The 11,403-nt window shown below is 35.9% G+C and overlaps 1 protein-coding gene across 1 annotated transcript; it reads left to right on the top strand.

Moving 5' to 3' along the window:
- Window positions 1–2,412: 2,412 nt before the first annotated feature.
- On the top strand, window positions 2,413–5,175 carry LOC103430135 ((-)-alpha-pinene synthase-like). Its single transcript, XM_008368265.4, has 7 exons — window positions 2,413–2,640; window positions 2,930–3,206; window positions 3,304–3,676; window positions 3,773–3,991; window positions 4,087–4,225; window positions 4,313–4,561; window positions 4,649–5,175. Exons 1-7 carry the CDS (start codon window positions 2,446–2,448, stop codon window positions 4,940–4,942), a joined length of 1,746 nt encoding a protein of 581 aa, XP_008366487.3. The 5' UTR covers window positions 2,413–2,445; the 3' UTR covers window positions 4,943–5,175.
- Window positions 5,176–11,403: the final 6,228 nt, after the last annotated feature.

Raw genomic sequence — 11,403 nt, 5'->3', positions numbered from 1 at the left:
CAATTAAATGCCAAGGACTAGAGTAAGCTTTTAATATTATACAAGGTTTTATTAAAAAACAATTAATATTTTCCAAGGATTGGAATAGAATTTTCTACTACATGGTATTATGGACAGGAACTGTTGAGATTATGAATCACACATCTGTAAAAGAAGAAATTTTACATGTACTAATAAGTAATTGTGCTAGTCTACCTATATTTCATTATTTGATGATAAAACCGTAAATTTTGTCAAGAACGTCACTTAACAATTAACCACGTTCCATACAAAGTGTTCTCATATTTCATACATCTTCCTCACATGCTAGAAACATCAACATCGAAATTAGGCCTGGCAAACAGGTCGTGTTTGCCCTGTTTTGTGTCATTTTCGTGTAACACCTATTATCTTAATAGGTCCTTAACAGGTTGGGTCATTTTACTCAATAGGTAAAGTGACCTGACCCGTTGAAAAAACATTCTTAAATTTGCACATACCACATTGTCACATAAATATTACTTCAAAACATAAAAACACATTTGTCGTTAAGTACTAATCTACACTTCAAAATAAGAGACTAATAAAACAGCACCAATACACTACTAGTCTACAAAATATCAAATGTGCAAGGATATGTAAAATGAATGAGTTTTTCTTTTCAAGGTTGTGAAGCCTTTCTCATAAATTAAAATCTTGTCAATGAAGCTCAAAACTTGCATGTTATTCCTTTTCCAAAATCCTTCAATTTTCATCGATCATCATGGGGAAATTGTATTGGAACTTTGGCTTGATCTATTGCCTTCAAGAGTTATGTTGATGTTGTTTTCAATAAGATTTTCCACATCAAAACTTTCTTCCGCATAAATTAAGTATAGAAAAACTAAACATTATCAATCATTCAAATTATGTGAAGTTTATCAAAATAATTATGAAAGAAACAAAACAATAGTACTACACCATATAAAAATATACTAGCCTTCATGCACGTGCTCACGTGCGTGCAGAAGGCATTTTTTGAATCACGGCGTGCTACTAACGACTTATATGTTTTAAATGTATTTATATGCATAAATTGACAAAAGGAAAGTCAAATATTTGAAGTAAATGAATAATTTTAGATCATGCTAGAAGAAATCCCTCATAAATCAATTAAAGCAGCTGAATTTACATAATAAAATCAATCTCTATAGAATTTACATTAAGAATAGAGAAAATAATATTTAATAAGCAATTGATTAAATCATATTATTGCTAGCCTATTATGAGGCTAAGCCCACCCCTTCCTCCTTAGTGTAGATAATATCGTTTATTTAAAAAAAATCATTTGACAATTAATTTAATCACATTATTATCCGTGTGTGAAAGACCTTTTTTATAACCGGCATTACATGCCTCTTAAGATGTTTTAAAATGTTTAAAAATAGAGAAAATAATATTTAATAAATAACTGATTTAATCACATTATTGCTAGCCCATTGTGAGGCTAAACTCATCCCCTCCCCCTAAGTGTAGATAATATCGTTTTTTTTTTTAAACAATCATTTGATAACTTATTTAATCACATTGTTATCCGCGTGCGAAAAACCTTTTTTATAACTGTCATTATACGCCTCTTGTGAGGTACTAATTAAAGAAATTGAATCACATTATTGCTAGCTTATTGTGAGGTACTAATTTAAAAAAAGCACCAAAAAGTAAATTATTAAAGAAATACTGTTAAAATGATGAAAATGCCCCTACCTTATTTGATGAATTATTTTGAAATGCCTTTGAAGTTTTTTGTTTTGGGGGCATTTTTGTCCAAATCTTTTTGTTGAAGCATGGTGACACCAAATTACTATTTACCTTTTCCATTCTCTTTATATATAATGGATTGCCTCTTTTTCCAAATTTTCTAAATTTAATTTAATATACATTTACATATATATATATGTGTGTGTGTGTGTGTGTGTGATATTATATATATATATATATAATTGTTATAGTATTTTTAAGGATAAAAAATTATTAAATTAATATTTTACTTATCGTGTATCAGGTTACCTACGTGTATATCTGGACAAATCCGTTATCATAACAAGTGTTTATCGGGTCATCCGATAACGACCCGATTCGTTATCGAGTCGACCGGATAACTTGTTAATTGTCATCTGATAACGACCTGATTTGTTATCGGGTAGACCAGATAACTTGTTAATTTTATGTCGTTTCATATTGAATTAACGAATCATGTTAGAAATTGTCAAGCTTAATCGAAATAATGCCCTAAAGTGGAAAAGGACAAACTACTAAACGTCCCAGCAATTATGTGACCCCTGAATAAAAGGCTCCCACTCATAAAACGTGGAAGGGAGCATTGCCGTTCGCCGACATTCAAATTATTGCATACTTTATAGATTTTTCACATGATTTACGAATATCTGAGTGTTATCAAATTCTACATTTGCTTGCCTATATATAGACATGATCGTCCACGCATTGTTCTTCAAATTGCCCAAAATTTTCCAACAGGAAAGCATGGAAGACATATCATTAATCCAAGTTTCAGCAGAAGCTCAATCACAAAATCCCAAGCCTGAAGTTGCTCGTCGGACGGCAAATTTTCACCCAAGCATTTGGGGAGATCAGTTCATAAATTATGATGATTCCCAAGACATTGTAATACGTATTATGCATGCATGAACATTTTCTTTCTACAACATCACAGCGGTTTTTCTTTTCCTTTTTTGAAAATCTACGTTTGTGAGTTTTCAAATTTGGTGGAAACTTTGGTTATTTTTTCTAATAAACGATAGTATCTACATTAAGGGAGAGGAGGTGGGCTTAACCTCACAATGATCTAAAAGTAATATAGTTCAAATTCGCCTTATAGCTAATTTTGCACGTTACTTTAATTTTCTCAAAACGTTTTCTGACATTTTTTACTCACGTAAATAATTTGTTGCAGATTACTCAAGCTCACAGTCAACAACAGGTTGATGAACTCAAAAAAATTGTGAGGGAAGTATTGATAACCAGTGCAACTGATTTTTCACTTCAGCTAAAGTTGGTTGATGCAATCCAGCGCCTTGGCGTGGCATACCATTTTGAAAGAGAAATCGAGAAAGCACTTGAACGTATGCATGCTACATTTGATGGTGACCATGGCAACGATCATGTTGATGTATACAATGTTGCTCTTGGTTTCCGGCTGCTAAGACAACACGGGTATAATGTTTCATGTGGTAGGTGTAAACAAATTAACTTAATTAATTATTTGATTTTGAGTTACTATTAAAACTTTCTTAATTCTTGTGTCCCTATTTTCTGAAAATCATGCAGCCATATTCACCAATTTCAAAGATAAAAGTAGTAGCTTCAAGGAAAGTTTGATTGATGACGTGTCAGGTATGCTAAGCTTTTATGAAGCAACACATCTAAGGGTGCATGGAGAAGACATATTAGAAGAGGCTCTTGTATTCACCACCACTCACCTTGGGTCAGCAGCAACCCGTGTAAGCAATCCACTCGCTACACAAATAACTCAAGCCCTAGAGAGACCCCTGCGAAAAAGTCTAGAGAGATTATCTGCGCGACGTTATATTTCAATATACCAAGAACAAGCTTCACATAATGTCTCTCTTCTGAAACTTGCAAAGTTAGACTTCAATCTTGTTCAGCTTTTGCACAAAAAGGAGCTCCAAGAGATTACTAGGTAATTAAGATGATCTTATTCGTTTGCAAGATGGCACCAAATATATATATATAACTTTCGAATTCGAAGTAATTAATAGGTAAGTAATATGTTTAGGTGGTGGAGAGCACTAGATTTTGAAGGGAAGCTGCCATTTGCAAGAGATAGGATGGTAGAGTTGTACTTTTGGATCGTCGGAGTGTATTTTGAACCCCGGTACTCTGTTGGGAGAAAAATTATGACAAAAGCAAGTGTCTTGCTGACAATATTGGATGATATCTACGATGCATTTGGTACATTTGAAGAGCTCGTAGTCTTTACTGAAGCGATTGACAGGTTTGAGATATTTAAATAATAACTATTTGTTAAAAATAATTAAAAACTGCTACTTTATTCCAATGATTACGATGATGATTATGCTAGGACTTCAGGTGGGATGTCAATTGCATTGATGAACTCCCGGAATATATGCAAACATTTTATCGTGCACTTTTAAATCTCTACAATGATATTGAGGCAGAGATGGCGAAGGAAGGAAGATCATACCGAGTTCCATATGCAATACAAGCTGTATGTAGTACCTTAACATATGCAGAACTTTCCTTTTAAACTATTTTTCTTCCTGGTAAATTAACGTATATAGCCTTGGCTCGTCAGATGAAAGATCAAGCTCGATCTTATTTTAATGAGGCCCGATGGTTGCACGAGGGACGAGTTCCAAGTATGGAGGAGTATATGCGCGTTGCAACAGTTTCGATTAGTTACACCTTTCTTACAACCATATATTTACTTGGCATGGGAGATGTTGTGACAAAGGAAGCATTTGAGTGGTTGTTCACTGACCCCAAAATTGTTAGAGCTGCAAATACCATTTTTAGGCTCATGAATGACATTGTTTCGACAAACGTATGTATCATTGTATCAACTTCTTGTGTGATTATTTCAATACAACAAGATCCTAAGACATAATAATTTTGGATTTAACTTTTGCAGTTTGAGAAAGAGAGAGGGCATGCTGCTTCTAGTGTTGATTGCTACATGAAGCAATATGGGGTGTCAGAGCAAGAGACAGTTGATGTTTTTAAGAAACAAATTATGGATTTGTGGAAGGATATAAATGCGGAGTTCTTTAGACCAACTTCTGTGTCAATGCATGTTCTTATGCGCGTTCTCAATTTAACAAGAGTAGTTGATCTTCTTTACAAAAAGGAAGATGGATTCACACATGTGGGGAAGGTGATGAAAGATAGTGTTGCTTCAATTTGTATCGATCCATTGCCACTATGATGTGGTTTCATTGTTGTTAGAATATCGATGTTTTATGATGTCTTGTTGAATAGGATGACTTTTGTACTTATCTTTGGGAGCCTTTTAGAGATAAGGGCTTAAATAAGGTGATTCTAAGAGTATAGCCTTATGGCTAGTTTGGTATTGCTGTGTTAAAAAAAAAAAAAAACTGCTTCTGTTGTGCTATGAGAATAAACAGTGCTGTAAAATAAAGTTGTTGAGTATTTGGTAAACTTTTATTATAAAAGTGCTTTTAACAAAAAAACAATATTTTTATACAAAACTGTTGTGAATATGTTAAATGACTAAAAATGATATGGTATTTAATGTGATTCGCTAAAGAGAATAATTTAGGGTTAAATATTGTAATTTTGTAAAATATGTAGGAGTATACTTGGCATTTGAAAATTTCATTAAAGGAGCACTGTTAACTATGCTTTGAACAAACTGCTTCACGAGGTAATCTCCGTCCATCCCAGCGTTGTTGCAAGTTTTGACGAAATGAGATGTGTTTTACTTTGGATTACCCTCCCCATCGAATTGCATGAACATAGTAGGTTGGTAACTTGTCAATATCCGAAAGCTATCAATTCGTTTGGTGTATGGCTTGGAATACTTCAGTCTATCTCATGAAGCACCTTCATACTGCGCTCTAATGGTGTTTGCAATCATGTTCTGAAGTTGTTGGATAGAAAAAGAGCACATTGACGTCGCTTTGGACTCTGGGTTTTGTTTCCCTTCAGCATTGTCGACACAACACACCTCCTCCTCGTCATGCTTATTCTTCTTTGGGTCAAGGTCTGCAACTCCAACCTGCTCATGAGCATAGTGATCTGCATGTCCTTCTCCTTGATAGTCCTGGTCAGCTTTGTTATCGCCTCGTTCATCTGTGCGAGTTGTTCTTCGATGGAGGTGGCACCCGTGGTCATAACTTGAGCAGCCAAAGGATGAGACTCTCTACAGATATCGAGGGTATCAGCGAAGTTTTTGTGCGACTGTCGCTACTTGATGATCTACGGTACAATCTTGCGCTTGAGTCCTTATCCAAAATTGGTGACAAGGAACGCTCATTTGAATTATTTGAAGTCGAAGAACGCCGCTCATTTGAATTATGCTTTGGTGCCCCCAAACGAGGCTAGGTTGATGACAGGCTTGCGCCTCTGATGTTCCCTTTGCTCTTTTAGTGTCACCAACTTGGAAGTTGCGTGTTGAAGCATGGGTACCGCCTTTGACTTGCTCCGAGTTATGACACCAACAGATTCTCTGCTTGTAGCGGAAATGCTGATGCTCATTCTCTTGGTTGCGAGAGTAGCTTGACCCTTCTTGGCAGCCATTGATTTCGAAGTGTGTTTGGATTTCTTGAATGAAGAAAGATATGAGAGGTAGAGATTGTCCCACCAAGTGTGCCAAATTTGTAAACACGAATTTCCTATAACAAATGAGACAAGAACACGTGTACAAAATTATATTTCTATTAATGTAAATGTTTAAGGTTAACAATCTCTGTTACAAATTTGAATCCCCTGATTTGGTCTTCGGAATATAAAGTGTGTGTCGGAGATTGTTGGACTAAGAGTCATAATGACTTGATCTCGTATGAATGGATGTTGTAAGGGTTTGCCTTGTGGCGATGGAACAATTGGCTTGTGTAGTGATGCTTGATGATTCTTCAGGAGTTTGACGAAGAACACAAGGAGTTTTCTGGGTCTTCTTAAATGTTTGTGTGTTTGGGAATTTGGGGAACTTGAGAGCGTCAGCGTCTAGGTGTGAGAATGATTATTTGGACTCTTTTTTTTTTTTTTTGTGGTCTTGGAGCCTTGTAATGATTTTCTAGACTCTTTTTTTTTTTTTTTGGAGTCTTGTATTTATAGACTCTCCAAGCTTTGTCTACAAAAGAACTAAGATTTGATTTGTGTCTTGGATTGAGATTTAATTCCATCAATTAATATTTGATTTAAATTAAATTAATTAATTTGTTAATTAATTTAATTTAAATTTAAAAACAATTAATTATTTTCCGCTAAATGTTGACACATGTCCGTCTTGAGGACTCATCTGGTTTTGATGAGTCACATGTCATGTGTACGATTTGTGAGTCACATGGTGCATGCCATATAAGCCCCGGCTTGTCAAAATTTAATGTGTTGGTGAACATTTATTTTCACCAAAATTTACATGTCTATAAGGGGTGGGAAGGATTCAAAACTATTACAATAAACTAGGGGAGGGAGAGTTTTGAAGCTCGGGACGCCTTGACATCCAAGCTTCTTTCGCCTTCAAATTATCCTATCGTCTATGCGATCCAAAGCGACCGGTACTTCCATCATTCTCTATTTGTTTTCCCTGATTTTATATGTCTATATTTCTGGGTAAGTATTACTATGATCTTGTTTAATGTTTTAATGAATGGTTTTATAGTTTTAATAAATGGTTTTAGATTTTTGGTAATATGATGTATTGTTACTTTTTTTTTTTCTTTTTTTTTTTTTTTTTTTTTGGTTTTTTGCTATAAAAAGATATTCATTAAAGAGAAGAAAATCTAGTACAACTAGTTCCGAAAGCATCAAACAATAGAGCATTCAAAGTTTTGACCGCAATACAGGCATCCTAAATATAAAGATTAATAGACTTGATGCCAAAGTTAGCTTCCTTAAAGATATGACACCACCTAACTTCCTGAAAAGGGCTGGCACACCACTAAACATCATCAAGGATGCGTCTCAAGTTCCAAGGCATCTCACACTTCCCTTGAACATCATCAATGATCAGCTTTGAGTCACCCTCGACAAAAATATGGGAGAAATTCTTCCTCTTCACCCAGTAGATAGCTTCCCGGAGTGCTAAGGCCTCAGCCACATTAATGGTATTATGGCCCAAATTTAAAGCTCCCACAATTAGAAGGTTCCTAAGCACATTCCTAACCACAAAACCTCCAGCTGCAACTGAGTTAATGACCTACCCATCAAAATTGATTTTAACAAAGGGAGGAGACGGCTTACACCATTTAATAATGTCATTCGAACTCATGGTTACTACTTGAACACTACAACTGACATTTTCCTTAAAGAACTCATTCGCAACCGACATTGCCCTAATGTAAGTTCGTTACAAATAGGATTCTCGCCTCTGAAAATAATACCATTTTTGTCATTCCAGATTTTCACCACATTGTTACTAGCTGGAGCATATCTCAGCAAATCAACATTAGCCAAATTCCACACTTGCCTAGCAAAATTACACTGCACCTTCTCTGTTATTTTTACAGAACGGATAACGCGTATCAATGTTATTAATAAACCTACTCAGTCGTGCTCTAGTTTGAAGCTTACCTTTAATAAGACACCACCCTAAGATTTTAACTTTAAGGGGAAGAGTTCCCTTCCAGAGAATGTTGAGAAGATTCTGCACAGGAGACAAGGCATGGTTATCCATTTGCAACCAAGTAGTCGTCTTAACTAAAAACTTACTATTAGCAAAGGGGCCCCAAATCAACTTGTCTTCAGTCTGTTGTAAAGGATTAGGGATACTGCAAATCTTAGTGAGAATATGGTTATCAACAACATGCGCTAACTTCTCTTTGTCCCATCTACAATTATCAATAAATTCTTCCACTTTAAGATCCCATTCGGTTTAAGTACGATGATTTTCCAGAATGAGATGGTAGAAAGGGTGAGGGAAAACTTAATTATGGGTCCAGAACAAGATATTCTTACCATCAACTGCATACCATCTCAAACCACTCTTTAGCACATCTCTGGCACCCAGAATGCCTTTCCAATCCATCAAATGGTTTTGTTTGGGATTGGTGCTCAAGAACACCTCATTTCGTAAATATTTTCTTCTGACAATATTCAACCACCAGTTGTTACCATCGCATAAGACTTTCCACCCCAGCTTTGCAAGGCAAGCATTATTAAAATGATCAAGGTTATGAACACCTAACCCACCCGCACTTTTAGGTTTACATATGGCTTTATAGCTCACAGGGTTGCATTTCCTCTGCTTACCCCAGAAAAAATCCCTGCATTCCTTATTCAACCTGCTTGTCAGCTTATTAGGATATTTAAAACAAGACATGATATGATTGGGCATACCTACAAGATTTGAGTTGACAAGGGTGAGTCTTCCAGCCTTCGAGAGCGAGCTAGCTTTCCAGCCAGCTAATTTCTGCTTGACCATTCTGCCATTCATAGGGTCTTTCCAGAAAACTATATTATGGATTCCCAAATATTTTTCTATAGTAGTTTTGTGCTGAATTTGAAGAATATTAACAATCTCATTTCTTGTCTGACCAGCAGAATTATTAGAGAAATACAGGGAGGACTTATGAAAGTTAATATTTTGACCTGAAGCATTCACAAAATTGTTTAGAACTTCAAGAACATTTCTAGCACCCCTAGGGGTAGCTTTAGCAAAAATAAAACGGTCATCAGCAAACACTAGGTTGAAAACTTTATATCCAAATGGTGATTTTAAAACACCAACATTAGACTTAGGTTTACAAGCCAGATCATTAAGGCTTCTAATGAGCGGTTCCATACATAAAATGAAAATATAGGGAGAAAGAGGGTCCCCCTGTCTGATACCCCTACTTGGGAAGAAATAACCGTGGGAATCACCCTTAATGTTGATTGAAAACAACATGGATGAGTTACATTCCATGACCAAGTTAACCCACCTAACACTAAAACCAAAATTTGTTAGTACGCACCTTATATAATCCCAATTCAGAAGATCGTAAGCTTTCTCTAGGTCCAGCTTCAACGCCATAACACCCGTTCTTCCTTTTTTCCTGTTAAAACCTGAAAATAACTCATGAGCAATTAAGATATTATCATGGATCGATCTACCCAGCTCAAAGGCACCTTGATTAGCCGAAATACAAAATTAAGAAGTTGTTTTAGCCTTTTAATAATGATTTTCGTAATAATTTTGTAGCTCACATTGCAAAGACTAATAGGTTTATAGTTACTCACTGTCTGAGGACTATCAACTTTAGGGATTAGGGCAATATTAGTGTGAAGGCAATATTAGTGTGATTAGTGAGTCTGAGGCTAGAATTATTAGCAAAGAAATCCTGCACCATATTACAAATTGATGTCCTCACCGTCTCCCAACAATTTTGATAGAAGCTAGCATGAACACCATCTGGACCTGGAGCTTTCAACGCTCCAATATTATTAACAGTTTCCCAAACTTCCACCTCCGAAGGGATATAGATTAGACTGTTATTTTGGTCATCAAAAATGCACTGCCTAATCATCTTCGAAACCAAGGCCAACATCTAGGGAGAATGAGCCTCAGAACAAGTAAAACGGAGCCTAAAGTTCTGCACGAAAACTTGTTCAAGGCCCTCACCCTTACTGTACCAAAAGCCATTTGCATCCCTTACCTTGTTAATTTCATTCCGCTTCCTTCTCACCATCACATTCAACTGAAAAAATTTAGTATTTTTATCCCTGAGCTTAAGCCAATCCGTTCACGCCTTGTGATCCCACAATCTAACAAGAAACTTAAAAGACCCAAGACAACATCTAAAGAAATCCATAGAGGTCAGATTATCACCACACTTCCAAGCATCATGCACAAACTGCTTAAACTCAGGATGCAACACATGGTTTCATATTTAAATAAATTTTTTGCCACTTTTAGTTGCGGACCATTAGTTACTAACAAAAGAGGGATGTGATCCGACCCAAAAATGGGGTAATTATGTAAGTTATAGTTACCATGCAATTGAAGCCAGTCCGAGTTACAAACTACTCTATCAAGCCTTTCAAAAATTATGGTATCATATGAGTCTTTATTTGTCTACGTAAAAGGAACACTAGAAACATTTAACAATATTAGTTTACCCGCATTTAAAAAGTTTATAAAGTTGTTAATCTGCACATTGGTACTTTGGTTACCACCCCATTTTTCCTCTACATTAATGATGCTATTGAAATCACCTAAGATCATCCAAGGCTTATCTTTAGGATCAAGGCGCAACAACTCCTGCCACATGTTAACTGGAAGCGCTTTTTGTGGGAAAACATACACAAACGTAGCAAAGTACTCAACGTTCATTCTAATATCTTTAATTGCCACATGTATAAAACAAGAGCAAGCATCAATGACATTAATATTAATGGTTCCAGAGTTCCAGCAAATACAAAGGCCCCCAGACCTTCCATTGGGGTCATGTCAAAAAAAAAATGATCAAAATACTTCCTAAAAAACCTAACAGGGGCCTTAGCCATAGAGATTCCAAACTACATAAATAATTGAAATTACACTTAAACTCTGGTCTACCCATTCCCCTACAGTTCCAAACTATGCACTTCATTAATCCAGCTCGTTAAGGTAGGAACTTCGTCCCGTTCCTGCAGCATCCTCCTCACAGACACGTTTCCTTGGACTCAGCGTCCTTATAGTTGGTCTATCACTCACAGAGGCACCCTCAACAGCATGACAAGCCA

Source organism: Malus domestica, chromosome 11, assembly GCF_042453785.1.
Source record: "Malus domestica chromosome 11, GDT2T_hap1".
NCBI lineage: Eukaryota > Viridiplantae > Streptophyta > Magnoliopsida > Rosales > Rosaceae > Malus > Malus domestica.
Note: the sequence above shows the minus strand (reverse complement) of the source record. Positions and strands in the feature narration are given on the sequence as shown.

What these genes read in the sequence shown, in the direction of transcription:
- LOC103430135 (XM_008368265.4), top strand. Translation starts at nt 2,446, where the DNA reads ATGATCGTCCACGCATTGTTCTTCAAATTGCCCAAAATTTTCCAACAG. An exon ending in CGGGTATAATGTTTCATGTG is followed by an intron (nt 3,207 to 3,303) that starts GTAGGTGTAAAC and finishes AAAATCATGCAG; the next exon opens with CCATATTCACCAATTTCAAA. An exon ending in ATGACATTGTTTCGACAAAC is followed by an intron (nt 4,562 to 4,648) that starts GTATGTATCATT and finishes TAACTTTTGCAG; the next exon opens with TTTGAGAAAGAGAGAGGGCA.